At 52.2% G+C, this 19,014-nt stretch overlaps 1 protein-coding gene across 2 annotated transcripts in view; it reads left to right on the forward strand.

Annotated features, from left to right (window-relative positions):
* Nucleotides 1-19,014, forward strand: part of LOC142089565 (rho GTPase-activating protein 39-like) — a 57,262-nt gene that overhangs the window by 11,396 nt on the left and 26,852 nt on the right. For both annotated transcript variants that reach the window (XM_075166178.1, XM_075166177.1), the window contains exon 2: nucleotides 16,066-16,464. In XM_075166178.1, the coding sequence (XP_075022279.1) occupies nucleotides 16,066-16,464 (399 nt within the window). The remainder of the gene's footprint in view (nucleotides 1-16,065; nucleotides 16,465-19,014) is intronic.

A 19,014-nucleotide genomic window follows, 5' to 3' on the forward strand; every position in this document is an offset into this window, starting at 1 on the left:
CTGAGGCATGGAGGGGTGCAGTGAAATCCCCAGGTTTGCAGAGGATCCTCAATTCCTTCAGGTGGTTGGATACCTCAGTGAAGGTGAAGAAATCCAGAAGGGCCTCACAGGACTGAGCAAGTGGACAAATAAGTGGCAGATGAACTTCAGTGTAGGAAAACGTGCAGGAACCGTAGGGGAAAATTATCTATACTGGCCCTGTATGATGCTGAACTTGGAACTGGTGGCTACAGCTCAGGAAGGAGCTCGGAGTCATCATTGGCAGTTCTCTGAAATCATCAGCTCAGTGTGCAATGTTAGCCAAAAAAGCCAATAAATTCTGGTCGCCATCAGCAAGGGAGATAATAACAAAGCAGAGGGCATAATTTTGACCCTCTATAACACCTTGGTGCATATCTTGGGGGCTGCGTGCAGTTCTGGTTTCTGCATCTTGAGAAAGACAGTGGTGTTGGGGAGGCTGCAAAGACAATTAAAATGATTGAGGGACAGAGCAGCTGCCTTATGAGGAGAGAGGAAAAAAAAAATTGTGACTCCTTGGTTTGGATTAGAAGTCTGGCATAGCGTGTGATCAAGGTATACAAAATCATGACGGCACTGATTAAGTTGAATTTTATCTACCAAGTCTTGTGGCCCTAGAACCAGGGGCACTTAATGAAACCTATAGGAGATTGGTTTAAAGCAGGCGAAGGAAGTACTTTTATTTTACACAATGTGTGATGAATTCATTGTCCTGGGGGCTGTGGATGCAAAAGGCATCAGCAGGTTCAAAAGGCATTTGGGTAAACACGGGCAGCTGGTCTGAAACATACTAGGAAGAACAGCCAGGGATGTGCCTTTAGGATCCATAATACAAGTGTGGATTTTGGGGGAATAAGGAAGAAGGTAGAGGGTATGACCAGGCTCATGTGCTCTGCCTAACAAACCTCTCCTGTTGTCCTGGCTGTAGACAGGATGGAGGTGCAGTTGGTTTCACCCAAGATGTGTATCCTACATTCCTGAAAATTTCCAGAAACCAGCATTAAGTAGAAATGTAGATAGATATGACATGTTGTGGAAGAGCCAGCATTGCTTTTGGAGACCAAAATTGAGCCACATGATTCCATTGGTGCTTGGAAGATGTTTGCGAGCACACAGCGGGGGTGATCCAGTGGAGTTGTCCAGTGGACCTCTCTGAAAGGTTTCAGCATGGGGTGTCCAAGAAAAGTCCATCATGGGATGCATGGGTGAATAAAGGGTTAAAAGATAGGCTACGAAGATGAGTACACTGTCAGACTTCGCAGTGGAGGGAAATCCCTCGGGGAGCCAGGCTGGGATCTCTGCCGCTCACAGCGTTTGTACGTGACCTAGAAAAGGGGATGAAAACGACTGCTGGAGAAGAGCGTGCCGCGGTCCACATGCGCAGTGATGGGCTCTGAGCAAACAAGGTAAGAAAATCCTGAGCCCTGAAATCCAGGAATGAGGTTGGACGTAACAAGGTGTTTCTGCGAAAGTCTTGGCCGGTGTTCGGCAGCGCTGCAGGAAGGAAAGAGGAGGTTGTGAACAGTGAAGAGGGGAGCAGAGAAGTAGAATAAGTGCCTCTGCGGTTTTTTGCTCTTATTTTTTTTATCAGTGGCAAATACCATGTACTGGAGGCAGATGAGGACTGTCTAGGTGGACATCAAATATAAAGGGAAGTTGAACGTGGTCCAGATCTTTGCCCTGATCCATTTGCTATGCCATAAAAGAAGGACAGAGAGAGCACTGCCTGCTTTGACATCTTTCTGAATTTGCCCCTTTGTTGCTGCCTTACTTGCCGCTGCTGAAAGTGAAAAGCTCAGTTTTGGACTGAACACAAGCTAATAAATGCTTGGGTTTTTGGTGAGAGAAAACAAAAGGAACTTGTTTTGGGCACCAAATCAAAAAGTAAATTGTTCTCACACCACTGTTCGCTCTTACCATGTATAGCAATTACTGCCATGGCAACAGATATTTTCAAGATCCAGCCAAGATCTTCCAGGGCTGCAACATAACTTCTGATACTTGCTCATTGTGAAGCTATTAATAACTGTGTTTTCCCCCCTCGTAGCCAGGAAGTTTCTTCTTCCTCATGTACCAAGTGTGAGGGATAAGCTCATTTTAAATCAATTGTGGGGAGAAGTGACACTGGGGATTTCCTGGATTTTTTTTTTTTTTTTTTTGTCCTGCAGATCCTGTCTAGTGCTGCCAGCTCTGCAGCCACCTCCTGAGCTGAGCTGGGCTGTCTCTCTTGTGTTATTTATAAGAAAGCCCAGTCTGAGTTTTTTTTCCTTCCTCTTCTCCCTCCCCCCCTCCTTAAACCAGGACAAACAGATGACACATATTTACTCTTCCAGCTATGCACAGAAGCTTAAGTGTTTATTTCAGGCTGACTTGGTCAAGGGGAGAACCTGCTGCCCATTAAACATGATCTGGGCCAGGCTGTGGTCTGCACAATTTCTTTACTTATCTCCTGGTCATTTAAGCAAGATAAACCCTGTGTATTCAAATTTACGGTTCAACTGTTCTTGGCAGTAGTTGAATTTAGCTGTGTTTAAAACCCCGAAGTACACATCCACCTTTTCCCAGCCATATTAGCACACCTGTATGAATCTCCTTTGAGTTGGAAGCATGTCAGAAATACCATCGCCAGGTCTTTTGGCACCTGATTGAGGAACTGTGGAAAAGGTGGGACTTGGGCTTTTGCTCGTGCTGGCGGTTCCTCTTGAGCCTGAGCATCTGTGATTGCACTGCAATGGGTGAGGACCGGGGTCTTGAGTCTGTCCCCCAGCTCTGCTTCTGGTTGTACACAAGTCACAACTGTGCAGCCGTCCAGTTTCATCCCTCCAGAGGAATGAGTTGTTTTGCCAGGCCAATCTCCTCTCTCCCAGGGAGTTTGCTTTTCTTCTGCAGAACTGTAGCTATTAACTGTAAAAGCCTCCCTGCTGTCTTTCCTCACCAACCAAGAGTTAAAAGGAAGACACTCTGTGAGCACTCTGGTTTTCCTTGTTTTCCAACGCTCTCAAGTGTTGCAGCTTCTTCTGATGTCACTGTCTTTGACATCACCTCTCCCCAGATCTCCCCAACTTGCTGGATTGACAGCCTACCATCATAACCAAGAGAAACAGATTTAGTGAAAACACGGAATCTTTTATCCTACCAACCTCCCTGGAGAAGCTGAAGAAATGAGCATATGCTGTGCAAAAGGTTGGTCCAAGGCAAGAAATAATTTAGTCGTGTCCGCAGGGAGCGACTGCATCCTTCTTTTATTGCTATTCTACCTGTTTCTCAGGAGGGTCCACTGAATGCGGTACCGGAGGCGCTGCCAAGGCTGCGGCTCCCCGGGGAGGCAGCACACGCGATGCGGGAGCTCAGCTGAAGGAGCCTGGCTGGAACGGTACCGGCTCACACAGCCCAGCTGGTTTTTCTCCTGGATATCTCAAGAAACAACTGAGACCCTTTTCGAGAGCCTTTGGTGACTGACACATTTATTCACCAATAACTGGCTTCTTGCTGACTCTCAGGAAGGTTAATCCCACCTTTGTTTCTATGACATGGTGAGAGCAAAGGCAGATTTTGGGCTTTAACTAATTGCACTTTGTTCCGACACGCAAGATTGCAGAGATGTTCAGTTTTAAAAAGGCTGTGACTGCGTTTTAAGGCAAGGTTGAGCGACTCAGTCTTTGTTTCTCATTAAATCAAGCCAGATCTTGTTAATGACAAAGCACCAGAACTATACATAACTAGTATTTTTGTTTATTTGGAGTTCGAAGGTGTTACTGTAGTCACTGCTAATCTTGCAGATGCAAGTGTGTAGCGCACAAAGCAGAGATTGAAATATAGCTCACGGGATGTGACTCCTACCCACACCGTAATGTTTTGGAGACAATCAGGAAAAGAATGTCAGTTCGGGGCAACACTTAAACACGCCTTTCCTTTCGGAGGAAGCTTTTTTCATGGTTTATTACATCACAATTAAAAACAACGGAAAAAATCAAACACAGGCTGTGTTTTTCATCCCAAACTGCTAATTCACTCATTGATAGGTGAGCTTTTCAGATATCGAGGTGTGCATGGAGCAGGGAACCGTGCGCCGCTCCGTGGGACAAGCGTGTGGGAGAGGACCGATGCTGTGCGGTCCAGTTCGTTGGCTTCGCAGCATCCTTACTCTGTCATGTCCAATGCACTCTTCGTTCAGCGATTCCTGTAGGCAAAACAAATGCAAGAAATTAATTTCTCATGGAAAAGAGGTTTATTTGCTTATTGTTTTAAGAAGGGTTTATGAACTCTGTGGCTGAGGTTTTCGGCTGTTTATTTACTGCCTCTCTTCCCTTGCCAGAGGAAATTAGTGTGCTTTGGGCTGGGGAAATTGATGACTCTGAAGCAGCTCCTCTGCACGGAGTCCTGTTGGGATGAGTTTCCTAATGGCAGCTCAGGGTGCAAGGCAGAGTTGTTCATTTGCAGACTCTGTGTTTCCTATTGCCTTTGACTCGCTGCCAAATTCCTCTGCCATCCTGGCATTGTAGCGGTTAACTTGAGTCACGCTTAACAAGCTTGGACAGCTAATACTTTCAAGAGCTTCTCTGCATTTGTTCCTGCTTAGTTTTTTCAACAGTCAGCAGAGACAGCTGCAGGCAGAGAGATTTGCCGAAGAACGAAACAGCCTAAAAAAGTTCAGAAGAAACACTGTTATCTTTGTTTTATACTTTTAGCCACCAGTGCCTTGTGGGCTCTGGTAGCTGAGAAATAACCCGGTCCCTTGCAAATCGTGTCTGTGCTGTGCATGAGTTTTCAAGGGACTCTATGTTTCAGCTAATAAATGACTGGCAGCCCTTTAAATGAAGAGAGACAGAGGGCCATTATTTTGCTAATGCCACACATTTAGGAACGTCGCTGCTTCAGAGAAGCACCAGCCTGCAAAGCTACGTGAAAGCCTTATGCTCTGTGACCCGGCTGTTTGTAGGGAGTCAGCAGCTGGCACCTCGGTGACACCAGGCTGTTTGCGTAGGGCCTTGCCTTGCAGGTGCTCCACCCTGTAATTGCAGCCTTGGTCTGCTCCTGCTCCCCGCTGCTGCCGGCTCCTGTGCCTCCTTTAGAAGAGCTGAAGTTGTGGTGGGTTTTTTATGGTCTGGTGGAGTTATTTTAGACCTGAGGTGGGAGTCTCTAGAGCTCTTTTCAGTCCCTGTCCCTGCGTGCTCTTGCTAAGGCGGCTCGGTCCTGAGGTACCAGCTGATGGGTTTCCCTTTTCTGGTTTTGTAGGTTTCTTTTCTGTTCCTGTCTTCACTCACTGACATCATTCAGAAACCTTTGTAAATGTTTTCTCCTTGTTGCTCAGTGTTCCCTTGTGTAGTAAATGAACATCTCTGTGCCTGGTGTAAACGAGCCTCTGGCACCTGGCTGTTTGCTTTGCTCTGTCATGGCTGCTATGGGCTCTCTCTTCCCTTCAATGAAGATGGTACAAAAATTGTTCTTCTTTTCCCCTCCTATATGGGGAAACTATATGCCCTGTAGCACTGCAGCATGTTTGTGGCCGTGCAACGCCTCGCATAGTTTCACTAAGCCCAGGATGATCTGTCTGTGCACAGAAATGATGAAAATCAGTTGGCTGCAGAGTTAATGCTGCTGAATCGTGTTCCTCGTGCAGCGTGAGTGATGTGGGCTGCTGCTGGGGCGGTGCAGCAGTTGCTGGGTTTATGCGGTGGGGCAGCTTTTCCAGAACAGCTTCTGGTTGTGGAGCCTCCTGTTCCCGGGCATCAACCAGCTGAGGCAGCAGCTGCAGGGTCCCCGGCTGCAAGGGCTTTGTGGCAATGCTGCGAGTGGCAATGCTGAAATTGGTAGCGATGATGAACGAGGCCGTGAAGAGTAAATCTCAGTCCTGAAGCAGCTGGGCAGCAAGCTAGATAAATCAGGACCTTTGTCAGTAATTCCTAGAATGACAGAGAGGGCAGCGGGTGCTGCTGTGTCCTTGAAATAGCAGGGATATCATCTGTATGCCATTACTTGCTTTGGCATAGGGAGAGCACTTGGCGTGTGCTGCTTCTCCAGAGCTCTGGGCTTTTGCCCTTCATCCTTTTGGCAGGTGCATCTTCTCCACCTCGTTCCTGCAGCCGTATCAGCGTGACGCTCTTGGCCCTGGGCACAGCCTTGTCAGCGCTGGGAAATGTTGCCCTGCTCAGGTCTGATTTACTTCTGTTCAGTGGGTGGCGAGAGGTGTGGGGGACTTAGAGATCCGTGGAAACTGGAACAAGTCAGGTTCAGCTTTCTGGTCACTGACCAGGGTTTCAGTCAGCAGGTAGCCCCGTGGTACTGGGGCTCATCGGGAAGGCAGGAGACTCATGCATGGGTTCCAGCTCCGTCCCTTCCTCTTGCCGTGTGTCCATCCCCCTGATAAAAATGGGAATAGCCCACAGCCTAATTGTAGGGTTACATTCACGCTGGGAGGCTCTTAGGTGCTTTGAGTCCCATCTTGGGCAGATCCTGCATGCCTTGGTGCCAGCACACGCTCCCAGAGGTGGATAAAGCCCAGCTCTGCTCTGGCTGGAAGCATCTGTCTGAGCTTGGTGTGACCTAAGAAGACATAAGGAGAAAGCAGATGTGTGACCTTGGGTACCTCACTGTGCAGTTTTGCATGCCTGAAAGAATGCGTCTGGTGCAGCTGGAGATGGCCTCGCATGAGTACGCGCTGCCCCCTTCGGTGGGGCCGTGGATGGGTGGGATGGCCACAATGACGCTCATCGAGCCATGCCTATGGCGTATGTGCCTGTACAAATCTTCCCTGAAACCGGGAACCATCGCCTCTGGGGGCAATGGGAAGGCGTCAGGCTGCTGCCCTGGGGCTGAGCTCGGGCTGCCTCGTTGGGACAGCACCAGGGGATGGAGGGAGGGCAGGGTACGTTCCGGCCATGGTGGTCAGTTGTTGCTGAACTCACAGGTTGTCCTGTAATGCCTTCACCTAAGCAGCTGTGAAGTATTTCCTCTCTAGGGTATTGCTAAAATTGAGGTTTTCCGACGTAAACCCTGTTTGTTGGGGGCAAAGTCTGGTTACGAGCATGTTGAGGTGGGATGCAGTCACCATCAGAGCCCGGCGCTGCCGGTATCGCTCTGAGTCCCAGTGGCAACGGACCTGACCACGTGTCCTGGGATTGATGCAGCCTGTGGCTGTGCAGGCAGTAGGACATCACTGAGCTGCGCTAGGCCTCAGCTCCCTTCCAGGGCACCCCGTGCCCCCTGCGCTGGGACCGTCCGGCTGGCACCGAGCCTCCCCCACAGCTGCCTCCCCTCCAGCAGCTGAGATTTGGATGGGGCTGTGGATCTGTGCAGCACATTTTGGAAGGAGAGAGAGGGGATGAAAAGTGCCAGTACTTTTTTTTTTTCTCTCCTTCCAAAACTACTTCTCAAATGCTCAGCCCTTAAAAGGAAAAACGACTCTGCTGAAGCCTTCACTGAGCTTAGGAGGTGCCGCTGCGTCTGGGGCAAAGCAGAGCTTTCAGGGAGGCTGTTTAAGGATTGGGGCTGTGCTCTGATGTGCAAAACGAAAACTCCAGCCGTGGTGGCAGGAGAGATCCAGGGGATGCTGTGGCGGCAGCTCGAGGGCTGGACGGGTTGTCCGGGCAGATCCTGTAGCCCAAGGAAACTGGCTCGCTGCTCTGTTGTGGCCTGGGGCTCAAGCTCTACGAGGGATTTTGTTGCCCAGTCAAGTAAAACCCCTGGGTCGGCTGGGACAGATACGCAGGAGAGGCTGTCCAGCTGGATCTGTGTCCCTGGCCAGCTTGGGGACCCTTACAGAGAGCAGAGGGAAGCGCCTGTAACCTTTTTGACGCTGAATGCTTTTTGACATCTTATGTCTTTCACCTTCTGCCCAGGCTGCAGCGGCCATGGTGCTGGTCTCTGGCCGTGATGCAGTCTGAGGTGCTCACCCTCACCGACAATTTGGGGACAGAGAGAAGCAAGAGGCCCTTGGTCTTCAAGGGAGCAGCAGGTCCCTTCCCCGGGCACAGCAGCCACCCCCGCTCTGTGCCTCCGACAGGAGCTGCGGCAAGAGCCTGTGTTTACCCCAGCTGTGCAGGCACAGGCAGAGCTATGCCCCATCTCCATCGTCAAGAGTCTTTTAATGGGAGTGGTTTTTACTCCTCTTCCTGCCCTCAGGTGCAATTTCCTTTAGTGTTGGTCTGTGCAGTCCCCTGGCGACTGTGCCCACATGTCCAGTACCTGAACTCCTCCTGCTCTGTTAGTGCCCATCCAGCAGGTGCTTTATGCTCTGTCCGGAAGCCTTGAAAATGGCAACGTTTCCTGCCCCTTGCTCTTCCCTCTGTCGCAGAACCCCCGTGCTGTGGAGGAAGGATGGAGGATGGGGAGGGGGTGAGCAGCACTTCAAGTCCCTCCGTCTTCCCCTCCCCATGGGGCGCTCCCTGCGTGACTCCGGTGCTTGCCTGTGAGTGATTTCGGGGTCCGGATCAGTACGAGCCTGGTGCTGCCAGTGGAGCTGTGCAAGTCCTGGTGGGCAGTGCTTAGCCCAGAGTGGATGGTGCAGAGCGTGAAGGTTGGTGTGGTGGGAGTTTCTGTGCTGCTCTCCGCTGAGATACAGTGCTCTGAGATGCCTGTGTGTCCATCCCACCCAAGGTTCAGGTGCTGGTGTCGGGTTGTAGGACCTTACACCTTTGGGGCTGTTCTGGGCTTTAAGTTGATTATCTTTGTAGTGCAACTCAGCATGGTGTCTGTCCTCCCTTGGGGAGGATTCCCCTCTGCTCCCCCAGTCTTCTTGTGGAGACCCCCAGAAAATCTCAGCCATGTCCTGAAAGTCCTTGTTCCTTACTTCTTTCTCTCTGAGACAGGATCTTGGAGGGATCTGCTGTTAATTTTGGTGCTGCCCACTCCTGCAGGATGAGCTGCCCCATTGCTGTCAGTTCTGCTCGGGAGCTGGGGTGAATCAGGAGACTCACAGCAGCAAGATGGGAGCCGGCAGTGCTGGCACGAGGGCTGGGGAAAGTTTGGGAACAAGCAAGAACCAGTGGAGTTTGAGCAACCAGAAGGCCACCAAGTTTCTCATCTAACGTCTCTATCTTTGAAAATACCACTTAGCAGAAGGCTTGGGGCTTTGGTTGTTTGGGTTTTTTTTAATTAAAAACACCGAAGTAATGAGGCGCTTTGTGTGATAGGACCTTTTCCAAGCTCTCTCCTACCTCTAACACACCCAAGTCATGGTGCTGTGCTCTGTTCTCCTCTCTGTAACGTGTTGCTGGGCTGGGCTCTGCTTTCAGAGGGCTGCCCCCATTCTGCTCTTGTTGAGCTGAGTACGTGCTCAGGCTTTGAGCAATTGCAGCCATTTGTTCTATATTTTCACAGTCTGGTCTGTCTCCTGTGAAGCAGAGGTTGGTTTGTTTGCACAATGCTTATTTTCGGAAGCAGGAGAGTTTTAGGAACAGGCTAACATTATGTTTATTTTAGTTCCTCTATAATTTTTGTTAGAAGGATGCGTGTGTATTCAAAATAAGTTCATATATATATGGGGTTGGGGGGGTGGGGAGAAGGTTGTTTTGGATATTCCCCGCCCCCCCCCCCGCCCCCCCAAGATCTAAATTGCAGCTTTTCTGGACTTGGCTGAGAGAAGGCAGTGAATGAAGCCTAAATTGACTGAGTCAGCTGGTGGAGCATTGCCGCAAGGAGCTGGTGCTAGAGCCCTTCTTGGAGGCCTTCTGCAGCCCCAGGATACAGATGAGTTTTACAGCCTTGTCCTGGCTTTGATGTGCAAATCTGAGCGCCTTGGAGCCACCTGGGAGTTGCACTTTATTGCTCAGCGCCTGCACTGAGCGAAGTTTTTTTTAAGGGGATTCTCTCTGACAACTCACACAGTGTGCTGGGGTGCTGTGCTGGGGTGGCTTTGCCCGTTGTGCAGAAGGTGAAGGGGCAAGCATGACCCTCTTAAAAAAAGCTGTGCTGGTGTTGAGGTGCTTGAGCACAGCCCAGGCTGCTCTTCAGCCAGCCAAGAGCCTGGGCCTGCAGGGGAGCAGCGATGTCAGCAACTTCAGTGCCTCTAGGATGGTACCTGCTCCCCATTCCTTAACTGGTTTGCCTTGGTCTGCTGCTGGGGCCTCCCTTTGGAGCACTTGGGGTTGTAAACATGGCTTCGCTCTCCATAAGGCTGCTCCTGCTCCCTCTCATGGGCCCCTCATCATACGCTCTGTTAGCAGCAAACAAAGAAGGTTCTGAATGCCCTGTCTCTGTAGGACAAATCATTTCAGATGCCCGTCCCCATCACCCCAGCTGTTTGTTGCAGCGAGGAACCCTGGACCTCATGCATGTGTCTCTGCCTCTGGCCGGTGTCACAGTGTGACCTGTCTCTGAGAATTGTACTTCAATCTCTGTGTGTGTCCGATGGCCAAAACTCTTCAATCCCTGTCCTCAAGGAGGACCACTTCATAGGCACTTAGTCTCAACCTTGACACATCCTCAGTTAGATGACCTCTGATGATGGAATCTGCCTGGTTCTTCGGGCCCCACCACCTCCTGGGGCTTTGCAGAGACTTCAGCAGCCCTGGCTTGGAGCCATAGGCAAAGAACTGCAGCTCTTTGTGCAAGGACACAGCAAGGTGGCTGCCCTGCGCAGGGTGTGGTAGCAACGTCTTGTCCATGCAAGGTATGGAGATGATGTAAAGGGAAGCATCAACACTCAGAAGGTCATGTTGGCCTATGGCCCCTCAAGTTCTTCAATCTCCTGCTGTCCAGGAAGGTCCCCTGTCCTCTGAGTCCTTCTGTGATACTAAATACGAGACCATACACTGGCTGTGTTCAGACTCCCGTTTCCTGGAGGAAGAGCTGAATTTCCCAGTTGCTTTTCTTTGTGTTGGGGCCACCGTTGAGCATGCTGCAGGCTCCCTTTGAGGGCATTTGTATTCAAAAATCCCACTTGGTATGGAGTCATGTTTGGCCAAGAAGGACTTGGTACTGCCCCAGCTCACTGCTGGGCTCATCCTGAAGAAGGGAAGTGGGGGAGGGAGGTGGGATCTTGACTTGGAGCACAGAATTCCAGAAATTACAGAACATGAAAGTGAAATGGGGGATCAAACCATAAGAGCTCTCCTTAGAGCCACGCAGAGGGGTTTGCTCGCAGCCTGGTGTGAAGCTCCCCAAGGCAGGGGTTTCCCATTACTTTCCTTGGGGCTCTCTTGCCCTCAGCAGGTAAATGCCTCCTCAGGTTGGCACTGAACAGCGTGCACAGGTAATGAGTGGAGAAAAGGCTTCATACAGAGGGCTGGGTGGTCACATCGTGCTGGTCTCAAGCTGACAGCTCCACCTGAGAAAATCTCTCTCTGCTATTCTTATCTTTGGACAGTCTTTTGAAGAACTTGTGGTGTCCAGGGACTGTGCTCGGCTGCCTGGGCTGCAATGTCACTTGGGTGACGGTGGCAAGAAAAGCAGCTCTCCTGTGGAGTGGTGGCTGTTCAACTTCTTGGGGTTTCTCAGCTCTTCTTGCAAGTGACTCTTCTCTTCTGTGTGTGGTCCCTTCCATTTCTAGTCTTGCTCCTTTTTCTTTAGTTAAAACGGTTTTGTTCTTTCCTTGACTCATGCTAACATTTATAATCTTTGTGAGAAGATCTAATCAGGAGATGCTAGTAGGATGCTCTTTCAGGCTGAAATACTTTTTTTTTTAAATTATTATTATTTTCATTTTTAATTCCCAGGCTCTGCCAAGCAGGAGTGGCAGCGAGGAGGGACCCAAGCTGTTTTTGAAGGAGCAAAGTTTGCAAATGTCCCAGAGGCTGGCAGGACAGTGCAGCAGCTTGGCTCTTACTTGCTCTGTCCGTACACCACTTCGTAAAAAACAAGCTGCTGGCCTATGAGGGCTAAGCCTTCAGGTGGGAACAAACCTGCCTGCCAATGAGAGATGCAATTGTGCACAAAAAGCCCTACGCTTCCTCCTGCTTTTTGCATTCCTCCATGGCACCTTGCTGCCTGGGGACTGAGTCCCCCTCCATGGCCCTGCCACCCCTCCAAAAAATCAGCGTGCCCAAGGCAAGTGCCTTCGCAGTCAGGTGCATCTCAGGCTGCTCGTGGCCTATTCACAACCTATGAGGTGTTGAAAGTACTTGTGTACTTGCTCAAAACACAGAGGAAACTCCTGAAATCCCTCTGGCAATACAGGAGAATGCATACTGGGAATGTGGGTTTGTTTTTGGAAGCAAGTGGGGATTTTTTTGAAATTCTTCCACGTTGCAGGCTCTGGTGACTGGGTTAGTTCCCCAGCGCTGCTGTGATGCTGGCGGGCTGTGTGTTCCCACGCTCAGGCTGCATTGAGGGTTCGGTCTGGTTTTGCAAACTGGGCCTGCAGGGAAGTCCTGCGCCTGGGGACATTGAGTCCCAAGACATCAGACAGACTGAAACCACTGCAGTGGTCCCGCAGGCGTGACCAGGCGTTGCCGTGCTGGCGGGAGCGGGCGCGTGCTCCATGGCTGCTGTGTCGCCCAGCACTTGGAGCTGAGAGGAGGGCGAAAAGCGTTATTCAAACCATTCCTAGGAAACTTCTTCTTTAACCCCGTGAAGGGGAGTTGGAATTAATTTTTTTTTTGTGTCCAAGTTATGGCTTTATCTCTCTGCAATCCTGGGTTTATCACGTCTTTCCAGAGTTCCTGATGTTATGTTTGAGGCTTGTGTGGCAGCTCGGGGCTGGCCCTGCTCCAGGAATGTGCTCCTTGCTTTTCCTTTTCTTTCTTTACATATGAATGTGATTGTGCCAAACTTTTTGGTATTTCAGTGTGTTCTATGCAGATTTTCTTCCCTGGTTAAACTCCACCTCAGTCATCCTCAGCCCCTCAATTTTAAGGGGAGCAAAGAGGTCACTAACCCAAGTCACCCACTTACGTGTCTTTGCATGCAAAGATAAATGTAAGCTTGTTAAAACGGAAGACTATAGTTAGCAACACACGCTCAGTTGTGGCCAGGTGCCATGAGAAGAATTCGTTATTTTCAATAGCTTGCATTTACAGAAAATAGCTGACCTCTCCTCTCTCTCTCGAGGAGCAACGGCGCTGGTAGAGCAGTCGGTGTTTCAGAGCTTTGCTAATCCAGTTGCTGGCAAAATAGATCAAAACCAGCGTGTTCTTGAACGTTAAAAAGGTTGATCACTCAACTGCGTCTTGATCACTCAGCTGGGTCTTGCAGGGTTTTGGTTTTTTTCCTTGCCAAGCAGCAAATACTCCATAACTACCTCCTGTCTCTCTCCCAGGCTCGTCCGCGTGTGCGTTTCTGTGTTGCTTTCGGGGCGGGGGGGGTCCCCGCCATGCCTACTTTCCTCCTCCCCTGCCCTTCCCCTCCTGAGGGTGGCGTGCCGTGCCCCACACCTTTGGGTGAAGCCCCCCACCTTCCAGCACCGGTGGCAGCTTCTCCTCACCTGAAGCTGCCAGTGTGTCACCTGGGTCCAAGTCCCATTTTCAGTCCCCTGTGCCCCTTTTCCTATTGACTGCCTGTCCTTGTGAAGATTGCGGTGCTCTCAGAGGTCACTGCTCCTCTTGTGTCCCCTCTGAGCTGTCCCTCGGACCCTTTTTGCCAGTTCCTTGCCATACCTGCGCTTCTTTGCTGCTGTCTCTGTAGACCTGCTCGTCTTGCTCTCCTCCCAGCACTGCTGGGCTCTGCTGCTGCCCTCGTTTTCCCCTTTTATGCCGTGCTTGTAAATGACACCTCTTTGTAGTTGATGATGCCCTTGATAACAGCAGTGACTTGCTGATTTGTTCCTGTGCCTATGGTTTGACACTGCAACTGCATGGGAATAATCAGGCTGGCTCTGTGATTCCCACCCTGAGCCATGGCACGGCGTGTTGGTACGGCTGTTCCTGTTGCCGTAGGGGATTCAAATAGGGGAACTATCTAGTTTTGACCAAAAAATACCAAACAACAAACCAGATGTTTTCTGGATACAGGGCTTTCCAAGTGGGATCCAGTCGTAGGCATACTCTTGGCAGTGCCTTGCCCTGCTCTGGCAATGATGGGAGCCCAGCAGGAATCGGTGCCATGGGGAAGGGCGGTGTGCTCTGCTCCCAGCTGCTTGTTGGACCAGCGTGAACAGTGTTGGTGGTGATAGCTTGGGCCGGGTGAGCTGATCTGGCTGAAAACAGACCTATGCCACAAAAAAAAAAGGCTTTCACCTGCATCAGCTTCCCCAGACAGCCTGTCTGTGGTAGCCTGAACATCTGCCCTCTGTGAGACTGCGTGGAGGTCAGCATTTCATGGTGGATGTCATGGCGGGGAGAATTGCACCTTTTCAGGGTTATTTTGGTTGGACTGACATTGCATCTATCAATTTTGCATCCTCAAAGAGTCAAGGAGCAGCCTGCTTTTTAGGGGTGCATGCCAGACTGCTCAGCATTCAATACACCTGCAGTTTTCCTAGCTGGGAGGTGTGATGTGCAACTAAATCTCCTCCCAGACTTGCCAGGTGGGAGGGGACACACTGACGTTCCTCCAAAAGCCGGGGCAGAGCCGAGAGCCCCACTGCCCTGCCAGCAAACTGTGCCCTGCCACCCTCTCCCGCGACCGTGCCAGCAAGGCTGAGCACTGGGAGCCCAGGCTGCCATTTCAGACACTGCAGTGCTGCCACCGTCAACCCAGACCCCTGCGAGGAACCACATGCCAGCAGCAGAGGGTGTGCGGGAGAGATGCAAAGGGATCTCCCTTCTCCTGCTGCTCCTCTGGGAATGGCTCCTGCTGCCGTGCCCTCGCCGGGGTAAGCCCCCGAGACATTGGGCAGGAGTGGGTTTCAAGGGTGGCCCTGGACCCGTCCTCTTCATATGGCTTTTATTAATAACAAAAATAACTTGGGTTAAATAGGACCTCCTTTCTGCAGCCTCCACTGACACCGGGCGGAGGAGGAGGGTGGAGGGCCAGGACTCGGGGGGGTACGAGGAGGAGCTGGGTGGCATGTGTAGGTTTTATCTCTGTTTTCGGCTGCACACTCAAGTGTGCTGCTGGGGGCAGCATCGCTTTAGTGGCAGCATCTCTTCTGTGTGGGAGGAGACCTTGCGGGAGTTTGCACCTCCTTCTTCTGTTTACCTGGGCTAGCCGAAACGGGTTTGGCTACAGCATCATGGAGGCGTTGGCTTTGCTGAGCTCCTCTGCTCTCACCCAGGCCAGCTTTTTGGGTTAGGTGGGTCAATGTTAAAGGCTGATGTGCCATGTATGAGGACTGCGCAGCCCCACACCTCTATTGCCACAAAATCATCCTGCTGATCTGCCTGAAAACCAACCCTACAGCACTGCCCGCGTTCTTCTCTTGCTGAGACCTAGGCTGGGCTAATGTGGGTGCCGGCGAGGGATCTTGGGGCTGGAGGGGCTCCTCTCTCTGGGCAGCAGAGGGGTTACGAATCAGCAGCAGGCCGTGCCTGTCCTTTGGGTCACCTTACACCCAAAGGACAACCAAGGGCTTTGTTCCATCAGCTAAGGGAGGCGGGGAAGCTCTTGTGATGGAGATGGTCTCGTCCACCAGTCACTTCCCATATCTATCTTTCGGGCAAGCACGTGTGGGCTTCGAGCAGGGACCGGGTGACCCCGAGATCCCCTCCAGGCCCACAGCATGTGAGCCCTGCAGGCAGGCGCTCGCATGGGCAGGCTGCCCGCATTGTCGGGAGCCACGGGTTTGGTCTCCCGAGGTGGCATTAACAACAGGGTGCAGTTCCTAAAAGGAGCACATCCTGCTTTGCAGATCCTCCCTGCTCTCAAGAGCGAGTTCCCCCGCACATCTCGCGAGGCGCCGGCACTCCTGCCATCGCGCCAGCCCTTGATGTGAGTTATCAGATCATCAGCAGACGATGCTCGCCCATCCCATGGCCCTTGTCCCGGGCTGGGACGTCAGGGCTGGGCTGGGGGGTTGACCTCCCTTTCCCTGTGCTAGGGAGCTGCTGATTTGCCTCGGGCCCCATCTCAAACCCTTCCGCTGAGCTTGTTAGATCACTGAATGGCCCCAAGCAATGCTTTGATCTGCAGCATGGCTCCCTGGCCCAGAGGTAGCAGCTCTGTAGGACTCCCAGACAACCCCTTTGCCTCGAGCCTCTGTTCCAGACTAACACGGCTCTCATGTCCCTGCAGCTCGGACTGGGTGGAGATCATTGAGCCCCGCTCCCAGGAACGGATGTACGTCAACCTGACCACTGGCGAGTGCGGCTGGGAGCCCCCTCCCAACCTGAAGGTGCGCCAGTCGGACCAGAAGCAGTGGTGGGAGCTCTTCGACCAGAACAACAACCGCTTCTACTACTACAATGCCATCACACGGCAGACGGTGTGGCACCGGCCCCAGGGCTGCGACATAGTGCCCTTGGCGCAGCTCCAGGCCATGAAGCGCAGCTCCCAGCCCGACTGCCGGGGCCAGCAACACCGGGGCAGCCCTGGCAGCGACGGTAGAAGCACCCCCATCCAAATGGCCCTCCTGCAGGAGACGGAGAAGGGCAAGGCGGACTGCGCCGCGGAGAAGAGGAAAGACCCTGGCAGGTAGGGAGAGCTTTAGCTTTCTCTCTCTATATCTAATGGGTGGCTTTAGTTGGGCTGGGAAGCTGTGCTGCCCTGAGAGGGTGCAGCACTGGGGCAGAGTGCTGCCAGGCCAGCGATCACCACTCTGTGCCCTCCTCTTCCTGGGGTGCAGCTGCCCGCTTCCACCACTGCGGTACCGCTTGAACATCCCGAGTCTGGGCCAGACCTCATTTGTGTGGGGCACCATAAAAACACACATCAAAAGATAATCACCGCTCCAGAGCCCTTGTGCTAAACAGAAGGAGAGGGGTCGGGCAGGAGTGTCATGCAGTGACGAGAGCTCTGTCGGATGGTCATGGTGGGGTTTGCGGGGATGGCTGAGCTGCCATGGAAGGGGTTAGGCTGCTGCAGAGTGCAGGTGAGCCCAGCTGCTCTGGCTTTTTCCCTCCCCGCTTGCTCGGCTGCTTGCATGTGCCTGCAGCTTTGGCCAGGGCAGGAGTTGGGGCTGCAGGGACAGAGCTCGTGGGTACAGTTATTTGCTCGCATCAAGCCTGAAATGAAAGAACAATAACGGGATGCTATTTTGTTTGGCTAAGAGATTTTCTTACACTCAAACCAGTCTGATAACAATTGGGGGTGGGGGGCTGTGTTTTTTTGTATTGAAACTTTGCCAGCTTCAGCTGCATCCCCTTCCCAGTCTCTGCGGGGACGGCCCCTCTGCCCGGGGCACTGCCCAGGGCTGCCCTGCCTCCCTCCTGCCCTGTTTGGGCATCATCCTGCCCTAGAGAACGTGGTACCAACAGCCAGGGAGGCCATGCAGTGAGCGGAGTTGAGTCACGCTGAGGTAAAGTGACTCATCCAAGGGCTAGAGCAGAGCTCCAGTGAGCCTGACACTCCTGCCATCCATACCAGTGCTCCTTGTCCCCACTTCTGGGCAATGCAGCGAGCCAGGCTTCTGTAACAGCTTGGTTTTTGGATCGAGGTTGCCTCTCTGTGTGCCTGCTGCTGGCAGGGAGAGAAGAAAAAAGCCAAGATGACGAAAACCATGTAGGATGGCGATTCTGGAAAGTATATGCTCTAGAGTGCCCTAAACTGAGGTTTATCACTTGTCTGCTGCCCCCTGCGAGATGCTACTGTATTCATTCAGATCTGTGTGACTGGGCGACGCTGGCGATGCACATAAAGTGCACCAGAAAGAGCCCAGAGCTTTACTGGTGCCTGTGATGCTTTCAGAGCCTCCTGCCCCATGAGCAGCCCCTCTGAGCTTCAGACCCATCCTGAGGATGATCCCTGCCCTGCCGGGAGAAACCCAAACAGTGAGAAATGCCTTAAGATGAATCCCAGTAGCTCCCAGTTCCCTCTGGTCCCCTGTGGTGACCACAGGTGAGCCACAGGCACGTGGGATTTGCCATGAGCTGACCGGCTTCCCCTGCTTGTCTGCCTGTGGCCCGGCGCTCTGGGGCAGCCGGGATGGGCACCAACAAACTACGTGTTTCCAGAGGAGCAAGTGCAGGAGCCTTGCACAGGGCATAAAATATCCTGAGCTCCACAGGGTTCAACATATTTCTGACTCAAGCTTTCAGGAGGGGGACTTGGCCTCCTCTGCCTCAGTCTGGGGAATGGCTGCGTGTCGAGGTATAAACGATGCCAGCTCTGACCCGTCCCTCAGCTCTCCAGCCCTCTCAGCAGGGAAGACCCCACGCAGGGCCTCGTATAGGAGGAAGGGGAGCGATGCGACGTGGGCAGGGGTTTGCTTTACCTTTCCTTGCCAGCCAGGCTGGTGCCAGGCAGTATCTCGGGCGTCACTGCCGGTTCTCGTGCAAGGAAGGGAAGTGGGAAGAGGTCCTCCCTCACTCCATCCCAAGCCCAAGTTTTTGCAGCAACCTTAGGGCACTTTGAGCCTGCAACAAATTCCGTTGAAGGGCGAGTGCTGGGAAAGGTGTGAGCGGCAGCTCGTGTGGGAGCTAACAGGCTGCTTGGATGTGCGAGGCTCTTCCAGATCCTCACACCAGTGATCAGTGGAACCTGCTTTCTCGGAAGCAGGAGACTGAGCACTGTTTCCTTGCACATCCATCACATGTCGTCACTGCTATTTGTGAGTAGGGGTTGCATGTCTGGTTATGGCGCAGAGAACAATTTCCCTACCCAAGTCTGACACCTGAGGAGAGATTTCTTGCCTTTTGCTAGCTTGTAAAATGATGAGAAAAGAGCTGAGCCCAAAGCAAGTGTTCCCAGGTGGGATCTAATGCTCTTGCTGGGGTGTCTGGTCTAGTAACCAAGCTTGTCAGCTCTGTTGTCTGCGTTGTTCTCCAAAGACAAATATAAGTGTGTCCTCTTCCTTCCCGCCGCAGGGATACAGCTGTATAAACAGAGGGAGAATATGTTGAGTGCCTTTGGTAGCATTTGACATCTTTATGGGTACCTGTGCCCAAGACAGTTTCGCTTTTGTCTCTAACGGCAGCACGAAAGATTTGTTTTTCTTCCCTTTGTGTTTGTCATCCCATGATAGATGGAGAGGCCAAAAGAGACCAGAGTGGTCCCCAAGAGGGGCCTCCTGCAAGCATGTGCCAT

Source organism: Calonectris borealis, chromosome 17, assembly GCF_964195595.1.
Source record: "Calonectris borealis chromosome 17, bCalBor7.hap1.2, whole genome shotgun sequence".
Classification (NCBI taxonomy): Eukaryota; Metazoa; Chordata; class Aves; order Procellariiformes; family Procellariidae; genus Calonectris; species Calonectris borealis.